At 47.3% G+C, this 25,004-nt stretch overlaps 2 protein-coding genes across 2 annotated transcripts in view; one reads left to right on the plus strand and one right to left on the minus strand.

Moving 5' to 3' along the window:
• On the plus strand, nucleotides 1-3,625 carry TMEM37 (transmembrane protein 37). The gene is made up of 2 exons (XM_083840937.1): nucleotides 1-161; nucleotides 615-3,625. The coding sequence occupies exons 1-2, from the start codon at nucleotides 141-143 to the stop codon at nucleotides 1,185-1,187; spliced, it is 594 nt and encodes a 197-aa protein (XP_083697063.1). The 5' UTR covers nucleotides 1-140; the 3' UTR covers nucleotides 1,188-3,625.
• SCTR (secretin receptor) overlaps nucleotides 624-25,004 on the minus strand; it is a 27,743-nt gene continuing 3,362 nt past the window's right edge. Inside the window, 12 exon segments of the mRNA XM_083840936.1 lie at nucleotides 624-7,894; nucleotides 8,931-8,972; nucleotides 9,145-9,283; nucleotides 9,378-9,469; nucleotides 12,085-12,154; nucleotides 12,677-12,737; nucleotides 12,829-12,982; nucleotides 13,690-13,822; nucleotides 14,804-14,901; nucleotides 15,195-15,298; nucleotides 19,706-19,816; nucleotides 22,646-22,772. Coding sequence (XP_083697062.1) covers nucleotides 7,718-7,894; nucleotides 8,931-8,972; nucleotides 9,145-9,283; nucleotides 9,378-9,469; nucleotides 12,085-12,154; nucleotides 12,677-12,737; nucleotides 12,829-12,982; nucleotides 13,690-13,822; nucleotides 14,804-14,901; nucleotides 15,195-15,298; nucleotides 19,706-19,816; nucleotides 22,646-22,772 — 1,308 coding nt within the window. The 3' untranslated portion in view covers nucleotides 624-7,717.

Genomic DNA, 25,004 nt, shown 5'->3' on the forward strand with positions numbered 1-25,004 from the left:
GCTCCGCCCGTCGGGGCCGCGCTGCTGCTGACTCAGCCGCGGGGGGGGCCCCGCAGGCGTGGCGGCCGCCTCCGGGGCCATAAAGGGCCGCGGCCGGAGCCCGCCCCGGCCTCTCCTCGGCGCGAGGTGCCGCCGGCAGCATGACGGCCATCGGGGCGCAGGTAGGGCGGAGGCAGCCCCCTGGGCCCCGCGGAGCCCGGACGGGGTGGGGATGGGGGGGAAGCTCCTGCTCCGGTCGCCCCCTCGGTGCTTCCCCCCCCCGCCCGTCCCTGCTGGGACCCCCCAGCCCCGGGGGTCGGAGCCGCGGGGTGCGAAGAGCCGGGCTCGGGGTGGGCAGAGCCGGGGGGGCTGCACCCCTGGGACCCCCTCCTGCCCCCTTCCATCCTCCCCCCGGCCCCCTGCTTCCTCCAGCCCGGGCAGGGATCAGGATCTGGCTCTGCACGGAGCCCCCGCACCCCAAACCTGTCCCCCGACGTGCAGGCAGGCAGAGCCAAAATCACCTCAAGCGCTGCCACCGGTCCTGCGAGCCCCCCTCTGCCTCGTCCCCACAGCCTCCTTCCCGCCCGAAGAAGCGCTCCTAACTCTCTTTTTCTCCTTCCCCACCACCCTCGAAGGCGCAGAGGCTGCTGGCGCACCGGAGACCGCAGAAAGCCTTCTTCGAGACGCTGATCAGGAGCCTGATCATCCTGTGCGTGGCCATCGCCGTCGTCCTCTCGTCCATCTCTGTCTGCGACGGCCGCTGGCTGCTGGCGAGGGGCGAGCTCTTCGGGCTGTGGCACTTCTGCATCGTCAGCAACGGCAGCGTCCTGAAGTGCAGCACCGACCTGGGCCTGGCCAACGTGGAGGGGCTGAGCGTGGGCATGATTCCCATCAGGAGCATGGTGTCCTTTGCCGTCGTGGTCGCTATCTTTGGCCTGGAGCTGCTGATGGTCTCCCAGGTCTGCGAAGACGCCAACTCGAGGCGCAAGTGGTCGATGGGCTCGGTCCTCATCCTTGGCTCGTTTTTGCTGTCGGCCGCTGGGGTTCTGAGCTTCTCCATCCTCATGAAGGATCACCTCACCTTCATGGGCTTCACGCTGACGTACTGGTGCGAGTTCATCGCAGCCTTTCTCTTCTTCCTCAACGGGATCAGCGGATTGCACATCAACAGCATAACGCACCCCAGGAACAGGGTAGGAAAAATCTAGGTGCCGAGGGTGTACTGTGCCTTTGTGTAATCAGCTTTGCCAATTAGACTGGAAAAAAAAGGGAGTCTAATGAAGTTTGAAAAGGACACCATGCCTTAAATCACGTGCAAGGAGGGAAGTGTGAGTCAGGCAGGCAATTGCAGAAGACATGCCCACCGGTCAGCGCGGAGGCTGGGACTGGCTGCTGCTGGCACACAGCTTCCCAGAGGAATGGATGAAGAAGGAGGCTTCCTGCTGAGCTTGTGCAGGAGGAGCAGGCTGCAACCTACACAAGTGGGCTCAGCTTTTGAGGCTTACACAAAGCCTGTACTGGTGTGGGTTTGGTGCTGCTGGGCTTTCCCCTGCGCTCTGGAGCCCGTGAAGAGTGTGACGCACCTCCAGAGCATCTCACGGCTTTGTTCTGTCTCAGGGATGGATGACTTGTGCCTGGCCATGCTTACTGAAAACCTTCTCTGGGCCTCACTCTCCTCCTTTCCCCTTTCAAAAGAGAAGGCACGCAGGCAAACTGATCACTTACGTTGTGTCCTACAGCTGCAATCCCTGTCCCAGCCTCTGTAGGTCTGTCTGTAGCTCCTCTGAACAGAGGGACAGGGCAATGTGGCTGTCCCGGGGCCCGAGGGCAGGCTCGGGGCGATGCAGGAGTACAGGGAAGGCTGCACCGCCTGCCTCGGGCAGCAGCATGTTCCTGCACTCACAGCCTCTCCCCTGCTGCTCGTCAGTGCCCATACAGCACCTTGGTCAATGCCAAGTGCCCCTTGCCCATGCTGGCTCCCTCACAGCCCTTGCATAGTTTGCTGTGGTGGGGTTTCCTCTTGCTGGTTTCTTTTCCATCTGTCTGGGGATGGAAGGAGAGGGACAAGCTTTGGGTGGGCATTGTGGCTGGGCAGACCATGCTTACTCCTGCATCTCGGCACACCTGGGGTGTTTTGGTCAGGAAGGCTTCCCTCCAAGGCAGTGGGAAATGCACTCATCCTCTAGCTGAGAGTTTCCTTTAATATTCCTCCTAAGCAGAGAAAACTCCAGGTCCTCCTGGTCACACCAAGTCCCTTTCTTCCCTTGATTAACAGTGGATCTAGGAGGAGAAGCCTGTGATCATTTAAGGAGCAGCTGGTGGGGGCAGCTCTGATCTGTCACAGCTGGAGGAACTCCAAAGAGACTTGACTGAAATATCAGTAAGGCTGGCCACCCCTTGCCATTGCTTAGTTAAGATCTCTAAAATTGTTGCAGCTTTGAAGTTCCCCGTGGTGTCTGATGTAAAAGGAGAGAAGACCAAGAGGTTGTTTGTCCTGAATGTCTCCTCCCTGTGCAGTGTACAACACTGACTGTGAGATAAATGTGTTCTGAGTATTTCAGGGTCTTTGGTTTAAAGTCTTTTTTTTTTTTCTGTATCTGCTGTTAAGATTGCTTGTATTTTGTTCTAGTACATGTGTTTCTACATGTTTCATCCCTGTAGTTTGTTTGGTAGCTGTAGAGCAAGATTTTCATTTCCTGTGCAGCACGTTTAACACAATTTTTCACCCAAGACAAAAGCATCACAGCATGAAGGCCAGGTAGGCAAGCCACAAGTAAACAGATTGATGTTTGAATGCTGTTTGTAAGGCAAGAGTTGTAAGATCATACATCTGCACTTACTGAACGCACTCAGGTGGACTTCCTTCATGAGGACAGTCCCTGTACCTTCTTGGGTGGCCGTAAACTTTTAAGGTAACATTCTTCAGTCTCCTGCAATGCAGTTTTAGACCAGGCTTGCTCTGGACAATGCCACTTGCACATCTTCTGGTGAGACAAGTGCTGTTGGCTTTGGCTGCACCACTTACCCCAGAAAGAGACTGCAAGGTGCAGTCCCGGATGGCTGCACCCTGGCGTTACCAGGTGGTTGGGTGCCCCAAGTAACTACCGATCAGTCCTGGTGTGCAGGGATGCCTGTGCTGGGCAGGACAATTTCTCCTTTTTCTAGGAACCTGGCGGTATCCAAACAGACCTAAACTGCTTGCGGGACGGTGCCTGCAGCCCCTGTGCCCTTGGGAGGAGGGCAGGCACAGAGAGCACGTCCCCAGCCGGTGCCTCTGACTCCACTCAGGAGGCAGATGACAATTGGCCTTTGAGTTCACACAGGGCTCGGTGCAGTTGAGGGTGGTTTCAAGATGCCCTCTGCTAACTGGAGAAGAGGCCTTTTGTTGGGGGTAGGGAATCCTCCAGGGAAAATACAGTAACTTTTTTTTATTTTTCCAGCTAGTTTTGTATAGTACTGCTTGACTTACTAGTGCTGGGTGAAAATGCGTTTTGGTGGCTAAATGCTACAAAACAGGGTTGATTGTCTCGGAGACGTCCTCATATACAGCATCCTGCGCTGCAGTTGGCAACTGTTCATTTTCTGAAGCAACTGTCAAGCAAGCAATATTACTGAATTTTGTTAAATAAATTTCTTTGAAGAAAAAGAGAATTGTCATTTTCTGTATATTTAGAGGTTTAAGGGGATGAGTGGGGTTAATGTAATCTCCCAGGTGTGGTCTACCCAGCTGTTTACCCAGCCAGACTGATGAAGAAATGGCAGCTCGGCGCTTTGCTGAGCTCCCACAGGGGGAGATGTGGCTGCGTGGCCACTGCTCACCCCTCTTCCTTCCCCTCTGTGTCTGCACCAACCCAAGCAGCCAGCTCGCTTGCTTGTGTTTTGAAACAAGGGGTGGTCAGCTGCATTTTGTGGGAATTAGAGATAACCTTACAGGCTCCGAATGACTTCCTGCTGCTGCATGTGCTCTGTTTACCAGCTAAAGAGCTCTTTCCTGTGTCCTTTGCCTCCCTTTTCCCACACCGCACCCTGTCTGAAGCATCCTTGTTCTTCCCCCAGCTTTGCTCATTTGGCCCGCAGAAGCGGTATCTGGGTTCAGATGTATTTCTACAGGTTTTGTTTAAAGCTCGCTGTACTAATAGGCTTAGCTAAATGCAAGAAAGGTAAATTTCCAACATCACCACTGCATTAGTTTATGTAATCTCAAGCAAGTTAATCAGCATCTGGTGCTCTCCTGAAGGGAGAGGCCATCGGCCTGTCTCATAAGGTCTAATTTCTCTTAAAAGCAGGGTAATGAACACCACCTCCTGCTGATGAGCTGTTCTGACTTGTCCAGTTCCTAACTTTAATCGTAAATGTGTGCACAAACCACTGCTTGTGGATAAGAATAAGGAAATCATGGTCTAGGGCGTACTAACTAGGGACTTATCCTGGACTGTTTGTTGTATTTTGATTTTAAATCTACAGTGGCTTTGCAGTCTGTGCTTTGAGGGATGTGTGGTTTGGGGGTTGAGCATTGCTTGTTTTTGTGACTCTGGAGAAGGCGATTACAGGAAGATTGCTGCACTTGCCTGGCTTCTCCTTCCCTCAGCTGGGGCCTTTCCTAAGCAGGTAGTTGCCCTTCTTCCAAAACATCACCTTCATGGCGTTTCACTTGTTTTCCAGCCGTGGATCCAGACCCTGTGAACTGGCACAGCCCCCTTCTGAAACAGTTTCTTGCAGCTCCCCCAGTGCTCAGCGAAACGTTGCACAATGTCATTATTCACTGCAAAACAATACAGCTTTCTGGCTTCTGACAGTTTTGCTGGGAACTTCCTCGTTGCTGTGTTGGGAGAAAAAAATCATTAATCACTTCCTCTTAAATTCAGCCTTATGTCTGAGCGCTGGCATTAGGGCTGAAGGAGCTGCTGCCTGCGGAGCTGCAAGTAGCCTCCCACGGGACTAGGAGAGAATAGCCACAGGTTTCACAAGTCTAACACCCTAGAAGGATGTTAAACTGCTTGTCTGAAAGTTGGTGCCAGTCCTATTTACTGCTAACAACTGCCTGCTGTACGCCGAATACTGGGGAGTGAGTACTGAGAAGGGAAAAATGGGTGAACAGTAAATATGGAGCTCGTGTTCAGCCTCTGTGGGTAATTTCAGGACACTGAAGGTAGAGCCTGTGCGCCTTGCACCCAACCATCTCCTGATTTTTGCATAGCTTCCCTGTTCCTCTTCATCTAGCTATGGACATGTCAGAGTTCCCGGAGTTAAGCACCTCTTTCCCCTACTATTCACCAGCACAGTTAATCACAGAGACACCAGCAGGGAAGAGCGCTTTCGCAATGCCGGTGCAGAAGATGGGAGAGGTGGCACCACCTGCTAAGGTGGCGCTTGGCAGCAGCCTTCTACATCCAGGTCACAGCACCACAATGCACGGGGACGCCTGCTTCTGGCACCTGCCCTCGTGGACCTGCTCTTCCTTCCCTAAGCTCCGAGGACTCCCAGCGCCAGCTGACGTGACGTCGGAGGGGTTTTATGAAGGCAGAGCTCTCCAGACAAACCAGGACAGCGCTTGCTGCCCGGGTGCTCAGTGCCTGGAGTAAACGTGCAATATGGCAATCTGGGAAGCTTCCTCTTATCTGTTTATTTCAGGAAGGTCAAATAAAACCAAAGTGACCGGGTAAAACAATAGCTTATGCTTGAGCACAGATTTAAAAAACCGCCACCACCAAAAACAAAATACAAAATGCAGCATTTTACTCCAGGGGATGTGGTTCCTGCCGTTTGGCCAGGACTTCTGTACAAATAGGTAACACACTCAGCCGTAGCTCCACCCAGCCTTGTGCCATCAGTGCTGGGCTGGGCTCTTGTGGGATGGCAAATAATTGCATCAGAGCTCCTTAATTAAACTTGATTGGATCTCTGGATATATATTTCTTCATTCATGCCAGAAGAAGGCATTTGCGTTTAAAGCAAACAGCTGCTTTGGCTTAAATTATAAACGTTTAATTCTCAGATAGGGAACACAGAGGTTGTGTCACTCTTCGTGGTCTTACAGTAGCTTTTGTGGGCCATAGAGGAAATTAGGCTAATGGTTGTCTCGCTTTGGAAGTATCTGACTTGCTAAATACCCTGGGACTGAGTGAAACTCGCAGACACTTGAAGGATCTGCATGGCTTCAGAAAATCAGTGAGAAGCAAGAGTTTTTACCCAAGGGTGTACAGGGAGGGATCTAATTTCTCTCCGTCACAGGACTGATCCTGTTCTGCTTCCTGGCTTTGGCTGAGTTTTAAAGGACTAAGCCAACTCAAAACCTTGCCATTTCCAAAAACATAAGTTTAGGACTAATTCCTGGGAACTCTTGCCAGTTCACTGATTTGTCCTTGATTTTTTTTTTCCTCTGGTGTTAAGAGGTTCAGCTCTCCCATTGCAGGGCGACGAGCATTGGCAGGCAAAGCCAAACAGGCAGAGGAGGCTGAGCGAATACAAAACCCTTCCCCCTGTCAAGGCATCTGTCCCAGCCCAGCCGCGGTACCCAGCTGATCAGGAGAACACAGGCTGTGCAATCTGTCAACACGAGCAGAAAATAATGGGATTTTTCCTGTCCTGAATCTTGCAGTTTGAAGCAGCGCTAATAACAGCACTCAACAAATCGCTTCGGTGCAGGTAATTCAGCTTTGAAGGCATCCTTTGAATCTCTCTGCATGTTTGTCTTCTGGTGAAATGGCAGAAACCTGCCACGAGGGCTTGCTGTAAATAGAAGTTTATTTGAGTGGTTTTGGCAGAGCAGTTGGGGAGCGCCGCTCAGTCAGCGCTTGGCAGAGCTGTGCTTATTTTGCCAATGTCATATGGGTGACCGGGAGCGGGGAGAAGGTGATATATGCCACTTGCTTTCTGTTCAGTCATCTTTGCCCTCAAGGAAAGCTAGGCAAGAATTGCCTCAACTCGGTAAACAGAGATAAAAAATCAAATACCAGACCTGACTGACTGCATTTGTCAGCTGAATTCTTTCACCCCTTTGCAATACAAACCAGGGCAGTTTTCATGGCCACTCTTGGAATTTGCTACAATAGCTTCTACATTTTCAAAAACTGTACAGAAACCCAAACAGGACCACTGCTGTTTCCAAGATCACCATTGTTAGAAGAGGCAAAGGAAGAAAACTTTGATGCTGCCACTATCGCTGAAGAATACCTGAGCAATGGGTATACAATCACAGTGGAACGAGAAGCCCAGATGTGCTTTATATTTTCAGTGTCCATCATCGTTCCACCACAACAGAAAGACTTTGAACCTTGGAAAACTTTAGGCACAAAGTGACTTTGTATTTCAAGCCCATAGTCTGTGTTAAAGGACGGTATGCAACCTTCATCTTACAAAGCTGAATATCCTCCTAGCTTCAACAGCAGAAGAAATACAAAACATCTAAAACTCACCCGCCTGGCCTAGCATTGGAAGGGAGCCACGTGGAAAATGAGAGGCTACATTTAAGGTAGAAATAGCAGCTTAAAAATATTGGTGTGGAAAGAAACACAAATGACTGTGGCCAGAAACCCAAGGAAGAGCATAATGTTTTGGCCCATTTTGCCTTGCAAAATAACTTTGGTGCTACACAGGATATAGACGAACAGATGTGCTTCAAGAACTGCTGATCCACAGCCAAGTCCCGCTCTCGGATATATACACAAGACTCCCAGCACAGTCCGTGGGATTTAACCACGTGCACCTGAGCATGGAGGTATCCCTCAAGGGTGCAGTGTTAAAGCATGCTTGATCTTTGGAGGGTTGCTCTCCTGTCCTGTGGTGGGCTCGACTTCACTACCTGCATCTCCTGAGTTAAGCCACTTCCTCCGTTACTTGCTGAGGTGCTCAGATGCTGACGCAAGTGTTTGCTTAAATGCCACTGCCTCCATTTTCTCTGAACTTCCAGCTGAACCTAGGTAGAAAGATCACAAAATACTTGGTTCAGCTAGTTTATCTTGGAGCCCAGCATTGCAGAGAGCAGTATAACAGGAAAAGGAGAGATGGTTACCTTTGCCAAGGTTTGGATTTATTTATTTAACCCCCAGTTTAAGGGATTAGGGTAGGGCCTGTTTCTTGTCACTTCTAGTGATATGGCTGTTGCAGCTACACAATTTTCTGTGAACCTGTTTTTCTGTTTAATTGGTGTTGAAACTGTTTGTGCAGACTAGCTGGCCTTAGTGTCCGGTTTGGATTTGTCAAAGATTTTTATTTTTTTTATCAGAACAGGACATTTTGACACAAAGGTGAAAAAAATGTGGATTTTCTTTTCAAAACAACTTTTTTTTTCTGAAACCCTGTTAAAGCACCATTCAACATTTTTCAAACCCATCCTCCCTTTCAAATGAACTTTTCCTTCCAACCTTAGGAACTAACAGTTTGGGTTTTTTTCCTTCCCTCCAATAACCTCAGGATCTACCAGGTCTGGATAACATTTCTCCTTGCCTCTACCAGCAGCAGTATTTTAGAGTGCCAGTTCTAGCCCAGGAGCCTCGGAGTTATAGAACCACAAAGGCAACAGACCTTCTTCCAAAAGCTTTACCTTATGAAAGTCCTAATAAATTTGGACTTGCTACAGCTTTTGCTAAATTCCCTCCCAAGGATCAAGCAACAAAAACAGACACAGGATGACAGATCGTACCATCATACATCAGAATCAGGTTCTGATTTTCAGTGTGACCGTGTGCGGGATGGTTCTCCCACCCTCCACTCCCAGACAGTAATAATGCTATCTGATTTAGGAAAGGGTTGCAATAGATGAGAGATGAAGTTCGCATCTGGCGTATGATTACATAGGTTTGCCAGGTCTGGGAGGTATTTCAGGAGTGACGTTAAGTAGCTGGGAAGAAAACTGTCAGATAAAACATGTAATTCATTGGAGAAAACATACCCTACTAATTAACGAGATATACTTGAGCAATAAAAAAGAATGTTATCTACACAAAACTCACCTCACCATTAAGAAAACAATAAAGTACAGCCACGAAAAAACCCTGAAAGACAAAAAGAACCATGGTCACAGAATTAGAACTGCAGTTTCAGCTTTTAAATTCAGATGATATATCTCAAAGGAAATCAGACCGCTTATTGCCACTGGGCCTCTGCGCAGGGCTACATGTTATACTTCGTATTACTTAAAGAAAAGAGTAGCATGTCAACTATTACCTGGAACGATCCAAGAGCCAATTCAAAAAACAGCTGAATTTCCATTGTGCCACTACTTGTGTCTTCGGGGAAGAAAGCAAAGATGATGTAGTGAACCCCAAAGAGCGGGATGAGGAGGAGTGTCGACTTGGCAAGCCTCCTGGGAGTGGAAACAAAGGGGAAAACGAGTGTAGAAGGGGCAAGGGGAGCCTGGTGGGTTGACGTGGTATAATGCCACGGTGTGCAGGACGTACTTGTACTGGTTGAAATCGCTGCTCCGTCTTTCAGGTGAGCTGAGCTTCTTCATCAGGATTCTTAAAATGTTGATGAAAAGAATGAAATTAATCTGAAAATAAAAAGAAAGAAATAAAAAGAAAATGAAGGATATGAAAAAAAAAATAAAATAAGCAAACAACAAAAGTGCCCCATAACCAAAAGTGAGCTGCCAGGTCTCAGTTTGAGGCGTTTTGGCTGAGCAGGAAGAACTGGGGCTGGGGCTGGCCTGTGGGTTTGCAGCTGTCCCTGTCCCCATCCCCATGCCCAACCCTGTCCCATGCCTCTCCAGCCTGCCCAGCCACTCAGGGCTCGGACACTGTCTGGTTTTTCCACAGTTTGCTAGCTATGGTCAGGGCTTATTACCGGGAGAAATCACTGAAGTGCAAAGGGGCCAGGAAAGGCCTTGGGGAAGCCCCTGTGTGCGCTGGGGCATGAGGCCACAGGCCGTGCTTTGGCTGCCAACACCACCTGCGCGCACCCTTTGCTCCCTGCCGAAAACACCAGCACAGTTTCGGATGGCGGAGGCAAAGCCATTAACAGTAGGGATAAGGGAGAGCTGGGGCAGTTCTTCCTTCTGCAAACCCCCATCTCTGAGGGTGGATCCCACGTAAAGACGCTGATCTATCGCTGCTTTTGAGCACGGGTGAAACAATGGCTGCTTCTGTGGGCTCGAGCCCCTGACACAGAGCAGGAGCAGCAGGGGAGGCCGTGCCTACTCCCACAGCGGCGCCCAGCCACCCTTGGCCTTATCGGCACCACAATGGGGCCAGCAGCACCCGGCTGCACGCCCACAGCACCTTTCACAAGCTCCCGTGCCGGGCCCTCAACCCTTCCCTACATGTATTGACACATACAAGCGCCATACAGGCATGCAACCACCTCATGGCCGCCTGTGTGTGCAGGGCTCTGGGGTGGTGGGTTTCCTCAGGAGATGGGGATCAGCATTGGATGGGACAGACCCAGGGTGTCCCTGGGGCAGGGGGCTCCCGAAATTAGTGGGTGAAGAGGAAGCAAGCATGGCTGTGTGGTCTGGGCTGGAGAAGGTGGGTGGGAAGGCTGAAAGTTTGGGAGCTGGGGGTGAGGGAAGGAGCAGAGCTGTGAGGAGCTGGGGTGGGAAATGTGAAGGAAAGGCAGTGAGATACGGTGGGGGTCTTGGGGGGAAAGGGGGCTCAGGTCTGAGGATTCTGGTGTTTTTTTTAACCCAGCAGGTCAGACCTGAGCCCTGGAGGCAGTGCAGGAATTTTTGCTGATGAAAATCCACTGGGAATGGGAGGACTGCGGGACTCCCGCTGGGAGGAATTGCCAGTGGGCAGCACAGCGAGCGTGTTAGTCTGGGAGGACAAAGGAGCTTATCAGTGTTGATTTTCTGCCCTTTGAACTGCTAAGGACTGTGTGCTGTGAGGAATAAAGAGATTAGATCTGAATTCTCAAGGACTGGCTGTTTGTTTGCATCTGTAGCTATGGGCTTGAGAAAAGCCTCTGTTAGGTAAGGAGGCAGGGCCATGCAGACTGGCTCCTGCCTGAGGCAGCTGGCTAGATGTGATCAGGGTTTCAAGGGGATGGTGGGTGGCCCTCAAAAGATAAACGAAGACTGTGATTTTCACCTTGCAGAACTTCTGGGCCTTGCTGGAATTTAAATATTGCTGAGCAGCTCCTTTTCATTAGGGAAAATAAATGCTGTGGCCTCGTTGATCCTGAATCACTTTGTGTGGTCTTCTGTTTGTCTTGTGGGGGTGAAGAATTACTCAGTGGTAAAAGGGAGCAGGGCTTAAACCACCACCTATACTTGGGTTTCCAAGAGAGTGTGCTAGTGCTGCAGTTTGTGATTTGTAAACATAATGGAGCCTACTGGCAACACGAATACCTCAGCTTCTGCATTCTTACTCAGTGTCAGCAGGTCACTTGAGAATAGCTAGCAGCTCACATGTTTCTCTAGTAAGGCTTCAAATTAATCATTGCAGACCCCCAGGGCCCACACTTGGGCAGAACTATCTCCACGAAGCAGCTGCAACCCCTTGGTACCTTAAAACTATAAAGGTGAGCACCAGCAAGTGTTCAAACCCTAGGTGATGAATATTACTTGTGCCAAAGTGTTAACATCTCCTCTGCTTTGTACTGGGCAGGTTCACACTGAGTTTCAATCCCTACGTCTCATTTCAGTGAGCAATGCCTTAATAGCCTAATTGTGGTCTACTAACAGACGGTGCATGAAGCCTGTGAGCTGCTCTCATTGCTCAAAACAAAAGCTAATGATCATGTAAGGCAAGTTGTTTTTGGCTTTGCTAAGAGGGGCAGTGACCGTGAGACACAAAGGCTATTGTACTGAAATGTACAGCCACTTGGTTTCTCCTCCGGAGCCTTTCTTGAAACAGTCCAAAACAAGCTTCCACAAGCCAGCCAAATTCATATGAAATCAACAGGATGTGGAAACCTGATCTTCTTCAGGCTCTTGCTTCTTGGGAGGACACTCTAGCTTTCCTTGCAACTTAGCTTCGGGGCATTAGTTACTGACAAAATCATGCTGAGCAAAAGTTGCTTAAGCAGTAATTCATGTGTCACACCAGTTCAGGCACATGTCTAGGATCAGTTCATTAACACACTTCTAAAGCATGTTGAGTAGATGATCTCTGACTTCACAATATTTGAAAATACAGTTTGAATGTGCTTGTCCCAGAAAAAACTTACAAAAATAGACAAAACTACAGGGCCTCTAATGATCCACCAGGTATTGGCATTAGTGTTAATGTCCCAACACCTGCAAAAATAGAAGAGAAGGTGCATTCAGTTATCAAAATACTGGTGTCTTTTCAAAGGGATTTAGTCTGTTTTGTACTTCAGATAGGCCCCCATTCCCTCTTCTACATCATTAATTTCCTGTTCTCACTTAGCTGGTGCAACATTTTGGGAAAACCCTGACAGAAAACCGTTCACTTCCACTGGGCAAAAGTATATCCTACCCTTGAATTACATCCACTTTTCAAATTTTTTCAAGGGAGAAGAGAAGGGAACAAAGCTTCACTGATCAAATGCAGGTGTTTAAAACATCATGGGCAGAATTCATTCTTGAAGGACATCTCCCACCCTTGAAAATGGTCAAATTAAAATTGAGGTTCTCTCTCGGCTTGCTCAGCTGGATGTTTCTTCCCTGCCTATGCTGGGAACCAGGCTTGCACCACAGTTGAATTGCAGTTGATTTGCTTGGCTGACAGTGCTTAGGAATGAGCAGGAAATCCCTGCAGCAGCCTTCACAACTCCACCGCCCCTCCAAATAACTTACCCGGTGTTTTCATGGAGTTGCCTCGCAGTGGCCCACGCAGCCACAAAGACAGTTGGGGCACCTGCAATTGGAAAAGCCAGTTACTGCTCTACAAATTCATCCCAGAGGCACAACAAATTGACAATTATGCATATGAAAAGGAGAGCCGTTACCCCAGCCAAGGGTGATGAACCACCAGAAGAACTTCCTTTCTGAGAAGAAGGAAATTACCAGGAGAGTGTGGAGGTACAGTCCCTCCACGAGAAGCCAGCAGTAGTTAGACATAATGCAATACTGAAAGAAGACCATGGTAAGCTTGCATCCAGCCTGAGGAAACAGAGGATAATTAACTTCTGCTTCTGTTTGTGTCTATTTTTAAACAGAGTTTAAAGCACTGAACATGGCTTCCAGTGCCCTGCCCCCCAATATTTACAAGATATTTTGCTGCCAATAAAAAGAACAGAGAAAAAATCATATATTTCAAAGTTCAATGTGTTCTTATATTCTATCTGTGAGCCCCATTACCAGGATCTAAAATCCACATAAGAATCTCCACCCTGGTGGTATGTCCCATGTTTACAGACTCTGACACCTGCATTTAGGTGTCTCTGTGTTCATGTGCTGAACTCCTGGTCTCTTCTGTGGCGATCTAGTCAACGCAGTCAAGCTGATGAATGCAGACACCTACTTTAGACCAACCTGGGTGGGTACCCTCTGTGTCAACACTTGAGGGGACTGTAGATACCTGCATATTAGCTTTAGCTGTACCTGGGTTTCTGTGTGTTTCATCCAGCCTGGGCCCCTTTTACATCCTCATACCTCCCTCACCCATGCAGAATCCTCCCAAAACAGGGAAATCTCAGCCTGGAGCAACTAACGCATGGGGTGAAGCAACAGAGAAGGGACAGGGCATACTTTTCCCCTCCCATACCCTGGTATGACAAATAGAAACCTAGGATGAAGATTTCCTGCCCTGCACACTAACTATGGCTTGGAAGCTGAGGTGTGAAGTAAGCTGGAAGGCAGAGGGTTACCGTGTATGCCTCACAGTAGTTTGTGTCTTCAGAGGAGAATAAAACAGCATCTTTGATGAAGTTAGATGAGGCTCGCAAAATGAAGGACATGAAGAGATGCATGTGGATGTAGTTCCTCGTACAGCGAAGTCTTCTGCAAGGAAAAGAGAGAGCTCCTACGAAGTTACATTCCTAGACAAAGCAGGAAGCTTGTGGCTGTAACCATCAGGTTTCAATCCTTATTAATGCTGAACTGACATCTTAAGAACAATGTTTTTCTGTCTGTGAAAGGAAGACAAATGGATTTCCAAAGGGGAATACCCTAGAGAAGACCTTGAAAAGCGGAAGGCACATCTGCTCCACCCAGGTACTAAAAAAAGCTGAACGTTGTCTGAAGAACTGAGATTTCATGCCAATATGCTTGGTGTAGCCTCTGTCCCTCCTTCCCAGAGCATCGTGAAACCAAGGAGCTGCTGTTTATCCACACCTGGATGGATTTCTTTGGTTTATCTGAACAGTGCACTTGTGCCTGCAGTGTTTTCTGTATTACAACTTCATATAATTCAGTTTGGGAGGCCTTGCAGACTCACAACTAGTCTGCAGAGTAGTTGGGGTTCCTCTGACCAGAGGTGCCTCCCTGATATTTACTGTAAGGGAAATTCATTTCACTGAATAAGCAGCAAAGTGCAAATTCCAGGTTATAAAGCTGTATGAAGATAAACCTACTGTCAGGTCACTGCTGTAAGCCTGCAACACCTCTCTAGAAGTCAATGCACTGGTTCTTAGAGCAAAGTTTTAGCCACAGTCTTGGGTGGGGTAAAGAACAGTAGGAGGAAAGACACTGTTCCCCAGGGACATCAAAATCATGGCAAAATCTCAGCAGGGAGATGGTGCAAACTCCAATCTGCAAAATATGATAAACTAAATGTTGGGAAGGACAGGAGAGCACAATATGAGGAACAGCCCTGACATTTTCTGTGAGACAGGACTCAGCTCATTTCCGTCACTGATTTATGTAAAAGTTTTCAGAAACACTGCAATGTTTAACTTGCCCTGAAAGCCAACAGAAGGGTCTGTGTCAGCTGAGATGACCAGACGTCCTGCCCAAAGGCAACCCAGCGGTGCTTCTCCTCACCTTAAAGAGGCCAGGACCACTAAGGCTATTGTCAGCGTCACAAGGGAGGTGCAGTATCCAATGGTGTACATGGTCTTCAGGGTCATGAAATAGGCACGCTGCAGGAGAACAGATATTCACATCTTTACCTTTGACTATCTGGCAGAAATCGGCCCATACCAAATGAAGGCTATCCCTTATTTCTTATCAAGTAGATTTTCTTGTAAAATCAGCTACGGAAGTTTTAAACTGAGCAAAACTCATTGAGAAAGCATTTGTGCTGAAGAACACCCATACCCACAACCCCACCTGGGGTAGATCCCATTATTCAGTCTCTCCTTAACAGATTGAGCATGTCCCTTTCCCAGAGCCCCAGAGCAGCAGATCTGTGGTCACAGGCACTCGGACTCACCCTTTTCTCATTTGTGGTGTCATTGACATTGTAGCCACAAGCAATATCTGGTCTTGGATACGGGTCTGACCAACCCTCGCTGGTACAGTTTCGATAGACGAAACCTGTATGGTAACAACAACAACAGAGACAAAACCAGGTGTAACCATTTCCAATTGTATCTTTGTTCTCCTCCTTATTGTCACCAACGTGAAGGGTTGCTCCAAGACCAAGGAGAACATTTTTTCCCCAGGCAGTGTACTCGGCATAGCTGGAGGTGAAATGCAGCTGAGCTGATTATGTTGATACTTGCCCAGTGTATTTGTGTGGGTCATAATATTGTTTGCCAACTCAGGGATGACTGTGATGGATGTGTTTTTATTAATTGCAACATAAATAATACTGTTCGGTACATCTGGTGTTTCTTGGCCAGAGTTCCAAGATCAGCAAACATATGACTTGTTCGGTCACGAATTCATACTCCATACAAACCTGATACTTTCTTGGACATTCTCACCACCTCAGGGCTGTACTATGGTTTGTCACAGTCTGAGGAGAACACAAAACGTTAGATGGTCACAGCTTTTTGGGGAGACTTAAATGGAAACTAAAAGGCTTGTACCCACAGCCAAGTCCAGGCGTTGTCTTAGAGAGTTGATTTCCTTGCTTACTTAGAAATCAGAGGCTAGGATGGGAATCCCCTCACTGAAGTTAGACTTCTGAAAGCAAAATGCTTGAGTTTAAGTGTGTTCCTTGCAGCCATCTTTCTAGGCAGTGGAGAAAAAGAGGCGTTTGCAGAAATCATCTCATTTTCAGACAGACATCTGCACAGGGCAGTTTGTCTGACCTACTTCTTTTTGGACGTCTGACTCCTCAAGCTGGGTGAGATGGGTCACCACCAAGCTGCACGTGGTTAAACAGAGATGGATCACCACCAAACTGCACGTGGTTAAACAGGACAGGTTTGACCATGCCCACATTCATGTCCAGCACCTACACACCTTGCAATCTCACACGAAGAAAATGGCCCCAGCAGGCAGGCAGGCTACGGGCTGAAGAGAAGAGAAACTTCCGCAAAGAAATAAAACCACTGCCTGCTGTCCTAATCACATGCATCTGCGCAGTTGGAGCCACCCTTTAGAAAGAGGGTGTAAAACCCTGGCTCTGCTGCAGTAATAGCTCTACTAGCAAGGACTTAGGACCTGAAATCAGCAGTCCTTCTTAGTGGAAGCCTTGACAGCAGGCACCATAAAAGTCTATTTCTGACTACGCATTTAGCCACAGGGACCCTAGGGCATCCAGTTTCTGCAAAAGATCCCCGCAGTGCTGAGGGAACAGGGGGAGATGCATATGCAGCAGTGTTTGGCACTGGTTTATGCTTTTGGGAGCCCTGCTGGGACTGTCAGGACAGTCAGGGCTCCTGCTACCTCTGGGCTAATTCTGGAGACCTCAGAGCATGTCCACGCTTTTTTTGGTTTGCACTCACCTCTGTAAAACAGCAAGGCACAGCAAACATGCTGAGATCTCCAAGCGGGGAGAGCTCTGGGTGTGTCCATACCCAACTATTATTCTGATGCTTTTATGAACATTTTGTTCCAGGTTAGCATCTTTGGAAGGGCCGGGCTTGTTTTTTAAGCCGTTTTCTGTACTCTGCTGCAGCACAGCAACAACAAAAGGAAGAGAAAGAGCTCTCCCAAAGAGCTCTCCCCAGCCAACCACTGGTCTCTCTGTCCAAAGCAGGGCCACCAAGCTGACCAAGGGACTGGAGCACCTATGAGAAGAGGCTGAGAGAGCTGGGACTGTTCAGCCTGGAGAAGGGGAGGCTCAGGGGGATCTCATCAGTGTCTATAAATACCTGGAGGAGTGTACAAAGAAGATGGAGCCAGATTCAGTGGTGCTCAGGGACAGGACAAGAGGCAATGGGCACAAACTGGAACACGGGAGGTTCCCTCCGAACATCAGGGAGCACTTAGTGCTGTGCAGGTGACAGAGCACTGGCACAGGCTGCCCGGAGTGGTTCTGGAGTCTTCTCCTTGGAGATCTTCAAATGCCATTTGGACGTGGTCCTGGGCAACCTGCTCTGGGTGGCCCTACTTGAGCAGGGGGTTGCACAAGGTGACCCCCAGAGGTCCTTTCCAGCCTCAGCTGTTGTGTGATTCTGTGATCCTGCCTTGGTAGTCAGCACACGAGAGGTATGGTGGCAAATGTTCTACTTCAGCTTCAATTAAAGACCCATGTACTCGGAGCAGAGTGTCATGCTTGTAAACAGGTCCATAACTGGGTTTCGCCTAAGGATGTCAAAGTTGATCAGACAATGAGAGGTGAAGTTCTGTGCTGGTGTGTGCTTGCAATTGCATTACAAGCAAACCATAGGAGATTATGCAGGGCGTATTATATGGATGGACGTGAGCACAACTTTAACAATGCTGCTTGCTTATGGCTGAAATACATGCTGGGGAAACTGCAGCATGCCCCACTCAGAGCAGACTCAGGGGCTGCAGCCCATCTAACGCTGAGTGCCTTGGAGGACTTCAGGGGCAAGGGGGAGCAATGTCTGAAGGGATGGCTGTGGAACTGGGGCCATTCCATGCAGCCTCTTCTTCTGCCTCTGACTTCCCGCAGTCATCACACCTTTCCCCATTTCTTGCCTGGGACATGATGTGGGTTGTGAACTTCTGGTATGTTCCTAGGTTTCAGATTATTTTGTTTCTTTGGTCTGTTATGTGGGGAGAGGCCAGACAGTCTGGGCTGCAAATGCAAGTCTGGATGTCAGCACAAAGCTCAGCTGCACAGAGACCAGCGTTTGGGTTCAGAGCTATCTGCATCCCTTCACATATGGGTCTTTGGCATTTGTGGCTGCCCATCTCTTTTGTAAGTGGCAAGGAAATAAAACTTTTGCTTTTCTTTCAAACGAAATGATATTTGTTTTTCTTTTGCAAAATTGCTGAAAACAGGGCAACAACGGTAGCGGTAATTAAATGCATGAGTCAAAAGCCAGCCACAGTGCAAAATCAGAGAAGAATGTGGCTATGAGAATGAGAATAAACTATTGCTGACTTGGACCCAAAATGCCAGATGCAGAGACTGAAATAAGCTGTAAATGCCAATGAACCATGTCTTGGGTTTCTGTTTTGAACACTGTCACTTTGATTAGTGCTTATCAGAAGTGGCTCAGCTCTCAGCTTCTCAGTAAGGAGGGCAACCAAAGTTTAAAGCTGTTAGACTATCTATCTCCGAGATAATGCAATGCACATTTGATATGTAATTACGACCTTTGGATGTACAAATTCCTGTTTTTCTGCCTGGCCGGTGCTGGCTGGGAGGGCAGCGGCAGGGAGCAGTTCCCTCTAGTGGCTGCACCAGCAGGGATTTCCTTTAACATACTTAAGGCTCAGTATCACAGTGCTGAAATTTGTAAGCACATGCCCGACAGATGATTTTCTCAGCCATCTGTGTCTTTACATAGTTTCTTTTCTGTCTTTATTCGAGACTATAGGATTCAATGTGCAGCTACTGTTTCTGTGTACGGAAAGCAGCATGGTATTTCTTTTAATGCAAATGGTTTGCATCTGATTTTATTTAAAGAGAGCTAAATGCTTTTCTTCCGACTTATTTAATCCTTAGTAGACAGTCTAATACTTTGCCTTCTGTTCCTCCCTCCATAAAATCAATCTGTCTGCTTTTCTGTGAGTATCGGATCTCATTAATCCATGTCCTATAACCAAAGAAAGGAGAGCCCTCTTCTGATTCGAATCATTAACTCACCGAAGAGAAATGCAAGCACATTTCTCAGGCATTGTTGAAAAGTCAAAATTAACAGAAAGCAGGCAGAAACTACTACTTAATGGCTCACAATTACTCTGATATATTGGGAATAAATTTCACTTCATTTCCAGCTGAGAAATCTCAAAGAACGGGCAACAAATGTTGCTTGAGCTCATCTCTTTTTGAGTAAGGGGTTTGGTGAGCCATGGGACTAATGAAGCTTGAGTTCTTGTGCATTTGTGCTGCATCCTTGTGTAGAGACTGTCACACATTATGGGTGAACCCCTGTAATTTCCACTTGATGGAAGCACAAAAGGGGTTCTTTCCCTTACCTGGCCGGTTGTTTTTGCCAAAACTTGTGTGTGCTTAATGCTGTGTGAACTTTTGCCCTTTTGTCAAGCTTGGCTGAGATCAGCCGCCTAAGAATTATTAGAAGGGGAAAGAGGCAGAAATACATAAACAGAGACTGTGTGAAGAAAACTCTTTCCCTCAAGAAACCATGTTAAATCTGCTTTCCAGGACAGCATTTACTTCCTGCATTTTTCTCTGCCTGTCTAAGAGAAATAAACTCTTAAACCATCTTGCTACTTTAATTCCAGGCTTTCCCACGTTTAGATTAGTGATGGAAATGGAGCTGCTAAGTGGCCATTGGTCTTTAAAAGAAGCAGGGACATAATTTCCTTCAAGTTCAGACCTGACGGTGACATTTTTGTAAACACGATGTTTAACAAAAGACATCTCAGCAAGAAGAGTATTTTTAGCATTACCTTTTTTCCCAGTCAGCATCTGGAAGAATTTGGGGCAGGGTGCATCGACAGTCTGTCCCACAGCTGATGAAGGCCAGCAGCTCATGTTATCCCACATTCCAGCACATCTGCCTGGGGGCAGCAAGGAAACACCGTGAAACTTCTCCCAGCGAGGAAACACCATGCAACACCTCCCAGCAATGCAACACCATGAAACATCTCCCAGAAATGCAACACCACGAAACATCTCTCACCAATGAAATACCATGAAACATCTCCCAACAATGAAGCACCACGCAACGTCTCCCAGTGACCAAGGCAACTATGGGAACAGAGATACTCAGTACCCTGAAAAGCAAGCTGGATGAGACAGAACAAGTCCTGCTGAGACCTATAGAGGCCTAGATGGGACAGAACAGGTCCTGCTGGCTTCACGCCATCCCCTTGCAGGCTCCAGACCCATCCCACTCTGGTCCTTGACTGCACTGGTCTCTACCAGCTGAACACAGAGAAAGTTGGGCCATGGGGAGCCTTGCACCAGGCCATTGGCTACCAGTCCGTCTTCTGGTAACTAGTGAATAGCCCTGGAAAGATGAAGGAAACCAGATGTCAAAAATTTAGCTCACTTTTCAACCCTTCGAAAGCTTCCACTTTGAATCAGCCCGATGTTTTCCCTACATAATGCTTGTGTAAACACAACAAGGCACAACGTGACTAGGAGTTTAAACAGCTTCAGAATGATACTGGGGAAAGGACAGAGAGGAACAGCATTGTACAAGCATAAATACTCTGCTTCTTCTTCATCTCCTTCATTATGTCCAGACAGTGCTGGAGTGAATAATGCCAATAAACCACGGACTGGGCTCGGCTGTGGGTGTCAATGGCTCTTCCGCTGCCGGAGAGCAAAACTTCACTAAGGTCTTCCCCGTGGCTGTGAAGGGAAGATCACCACATTTACAGGCCAGGGGAAAATGTAAATCCTCTCCTGTCTTCCGGCAAAATCTGCTGGGAATGTTTTTTCTGCAACCAGGCCTCTGACAGCACAATGTGCCTGGTGTAGGCCCGTTCTCAGTGCTGCCATTGGGCTTGGAGGCCTGCTGGGCTCCCTCCTCCAGGCCACTGGCATCACAAGGGCAGAGCTAAAATATAAAGAATCCCTCTCCCTGATACTGTAGGACAATAAGAAACACTTTCTGCTCGGGTACTTTGTGCCTGATTCACTTGCAACCAATCCTGTTCATTTGTGCCGTTTTTGTAAGGATGTGAGCGTGGAGCAGAGACAGCACTGTGGCAGCTTGTCCCTCGCTTTGCCTTTCTTCCTGCTCCTCCGCTTGGTGCTGTCTACCCACAACAGGCAAAGCTTCTGGGGCAGCAGGTGCAGGAAAGATGGGGTACAGAGGGTTAGCACCATCCTGCAAAGCTCCCGCTCTCTTTCCCTGCATGGTACGCCAAGGGCAGGCACTGGATCCCCAGAGCTTTGTTTCTCTTTTTCAAACTGAAGTCCCTGTGTAGGATTTTCTCCACGCAGACCTCAGGCATGCAGATAAACAAAGGATGGAGAAATGTGCAGAATAAAAACATTATTTCCTGGAATAAAAGCGTAATTCTATAATTCACCAAGGTAACAAACCCTCCCTGAGTAAAGAGCAGCAGAAGGAAATTCCTGTGCTCTCTCTTCAGAAGCCATTACTTGGGGACCGCTGTGCATCTTACACCTCTTTATTTTGGGAGGGTTTCACTGTCAGGAGAAGATGTGTTTGCAGAGTTATAGCAATGGAGAGGGGCTTAGTCACTCTGGCCACTTCCAGCTTAAAGCTTTCTGCTACGGGGGGTAGCCCCAAGCTCATGCCAGTGTGCCTTGTTTGATCTGTTTTGCAGAGTTTAAAGAGGGATTTTGATGGCCACTGGAAATGCTTTCTTAAAGGTTTAACACAGTGCTATAGTTTTAACTTGCTCCTTTGGGGAGAAGGGCACAGAGGGTAGGGGTGTCCTGTATTAAAGTATTTAGGGGGATGTTTAACATTTGGATCCAACTTAAGCCAACTAGATTTTCTTTTTATATTCGATGAGTCAGATCTGCATTCCGGAATATCTGCCAGCCTGCCACAAAGTACCCTGTAACTTCTGCTATACGGCGTAATGCCCCAGGGCAGTCTCACACCCATCAGGCTGAAAGGGAAAACACAAAGGCAGAGAAAAAGGCTAGGCATGCTATGAAAACAGGCAGTAGATCTTCCCTCTGAGTCCTGCCCCTGGGCCAGGTCATGGTGAAACCTTTGTTTGTCTTAACACCCTCTGCTAGAGAGGAAGGCTTTGAAACTAAGCAAAAGCTTCATGTCTTGCTGCACAGGGCAGCTTATCTCTGGCAGGACACCCTGCACAGAGCATGTCTCACGGGAACTCCACCACCTCCCATGCTGGTGAGGACCTCACCACTTCACGGTCCATAGAAGTCATCCAGAATCAGTTCAGTCTGTGAGATGTTGTGAATGATACAAACCCACCCTCAGTGCTGAGGTCTGTCACAGACAGCCAGTTAGAGCAAGATAGGAACAAGGAGAGTCTTCAGGCCATGGGATGGAAATGTTGGCTGCTGGTATTCATTGTTTTTGAAGGCAAATACAGTTGAGTAACTTTGTACTTAGTGGGCTGACTCTATAAAAATATCCTTGTCTAAGGTGAGAATAACTCCAAATCCTCTCCAACTCACAACGTTTTGTCGCTGATGTGCTCTCTAGCTGTGAAGACTGCAGCCAAGCCACTGACTTTGAAGCCTCATAAGGTTATTATTTGCCATCACAGTAAGGTTGAATCCTGCTCTCGGAGCCTTGCAACACATCTTACCTGTTTTTCTGCCCCTCACCGAGAGGCGCACACGGGGTGCATGCCTCCTGTGGGGTACTGAGGCCACTTGGCTGACCTGAGAATGGTTTTCACCTTGCACATTCCCCCACCCTTTACCTGATGTCAGGAGCAGATCATTTTCAGGTGTCCTGTTCCTCGCCTCCAGGGACAGTCTCTCAGCACAGTTTTCTTCCTCCTTTTTCAGGACGCTCAGGAGGTCACAGACAGGTGGGGCAGCCCTGATCTGCAAATTTGCAAAGCAGTGCGATCACTTTTCCTCTTAAAACGTGCACCCCCTCAACAGGATTTGCCCTCCTTATGCTCACATTCTCCATGCAATGCCGTCAATTGATTGTGGAGGGTATTTCCTTGAAATACAGTCGATTTTCTTAATTAAGTCTGCGTTTTTATGATAGCAGTAGGCAACCACAGATTCAGTTCCTGTCTGCTCCCATTTGCTGAGGTTGTTATTGAGAGAAATGAGTCTGTTATTCTGCTAAATAAAGTACCCGAGCACGATGCTGTTCCCCAAACCTGCAGAAACATCCAGGGCACTGCTGGATGCTCCTACAGCAACGGAGAATTAATTATCTACCTCTGGCAGTATCAAACCGCAGACCCTTGCAGTTTGTTTCCCTGGATGACATTTACTTGCATGGCTGGCCCAAATATGTCCACTGGCTGCAGACCACCCAAGCCTGTTTCACTGCTACCGCTCACGGAGCTGCAGGAGCCAAGCTGACAGCAGAGTCTCAGGGAACTTTTTTTTTGCGAGGAAACCGATCGTAAATTGGCCTGAGCACACCATGTCACATTCCTCTTTCTCCATCCTCCTTTCTCACAAGGAAGGGTTGAAATGTTAGTCTTAACTCAAGCCCGATGTAGCAATTAAATGTTTTGTTAACGTTACATGTAGGTGGGCCAAAATGAATGCACAAAACAGCTACCCACCATTAACATGGCATGTATTAAAAATCAGTGCAAAATTATTTGTAGGACAAGATCCCAGTCTTAACATCTCGCAGTATGTTTACTGAAAACTATCCCCAGAGCCTGGGATGTTTCAGCTTTCAGGCAGTATCCAGAAAGTCACCCTGAATCGCTGTGGGACACTCTTCCAGTCACATTAGGCACCCCTAACGTCTGTATTTGCCTGAACCAAAAGCCGTAAATCTGATTTCCAGTTGTAACAGACCTGCTTGATCCCCAGTGAGTGGAAAAAAGTGCTTTCACTATTTTTGCTTTGTCCCATCATTTATGGCAATAAAAGTATTGGATACAGCCAGGTTCCCATTATAACAAATTACATAATTCCTGCCTCATTAACAACAACAAAACTTCATAAATTCCCACTATAGAAATTATACGCAGATATATTATATACAAGTGTATATATACATACATACTTAAAAGATTAAAAACAAGTCATCGGGATGTATTATTTGAATTTTTTTTAGACGGAAATTTTTAATACATTCTGAGTGGGAAAATGTAACCTGACATCATCGTATTACTGCTCAACCTATCTGATAGTGTAGAATTGCTGATCACATTCTGATTAGTTTTAGGAAAAAAAAATCAGACCAAATTCCCATTTTTTTCAGCTGGAAGTATTTGGGGTATTGCAGTTCTGAACAAAGTTTGATATTTTCAGCAGTGTTTTGTGCCTTGTCTAATTGGTATGTTCTATTTTACTGCAGCATCTTTCTCCTTCGTCGTTGTGCATCCTGAAATAAAGAAACTTAAAACCATTCATTTGTGCATGATGTAATGAATTTTCTTGAATCACTCATGCAAAGAATTCAGATTAAATAAACTATTCTCTGATACCAGGATTTAGATACATTAAATCCATTTAATCTTTGAAAAGTTGGAAATGTCCAATTGGAGTAACATGGCTAAAGAAAGGTGATTGCATTGAGTAGTTTCAGTTGGTAGCTGAAGGCTAAATTTTATCATTTCTAAATATTGACAGATCTTTCAAAATGTATTATTTATCATTCTCTGTCGTTATGAATTTGATTACCAATAGTAAAGCTATTAACTACATTTTCATAATACACAAATACAAATGCAACTGTCCAAAAGTTACCTTGCAATTGCGTTAAAAAAGAATATTAGTGTTAAACATTTAAAGCAGCCAACAAAACCTGTTTGGTGTGCATGTGGGTTGCTCATCATGATACTGAACGCATGTAAAAATAAACATTAGCCACCCCCTGAGTGATGATCTCAGAAACAGGAGTATTTTTCACCTTATAAAAGCGTATACATCCTGCGGGTGCTGCTTCCTTTTAAGCAAGGTATGTCCTAAGCGAGCTTTTGTTTTAGAAAGATTTTTAATGCCTGCTTTATTTTCCTTCTAGAATGGGGCTGCATGCTGATAGCATATCCAGAAGTGAAGACCACCTAGACAATTATTTTTTTTAAATAAAATGTTGCTCAAGCAGGAGCATGGTGTAGTTAATGCCTCCCC

This window comes from Anser anser, assembly GCF_964211835.1.
Source record: "Anser anser genome assembly, chromosome: 6".
NCBI classification, from domain to species: domain Eukaryota; kingdom Metazoa; phylum Chordata; class Aves; order Anseriformes; family Anatidae; genus Anser; species Anser anser.

What these genes read in the sequence shown, in the direction of transcription:
- TMEM37 (XM_083840937.1), top strand. Translation starts at nt 141, where the DNA reads ATGACGGCCATCGGGGCGCAG. An exon ending in TGACGGCCATCGGGGCGCAG is followed by an intron (nt 162 to 614) that starts GTAGGGCGGAGG and finishes CCACCCTCGAAG; the next exon opens with GCGCAGAGGCTGCTGGCGCA.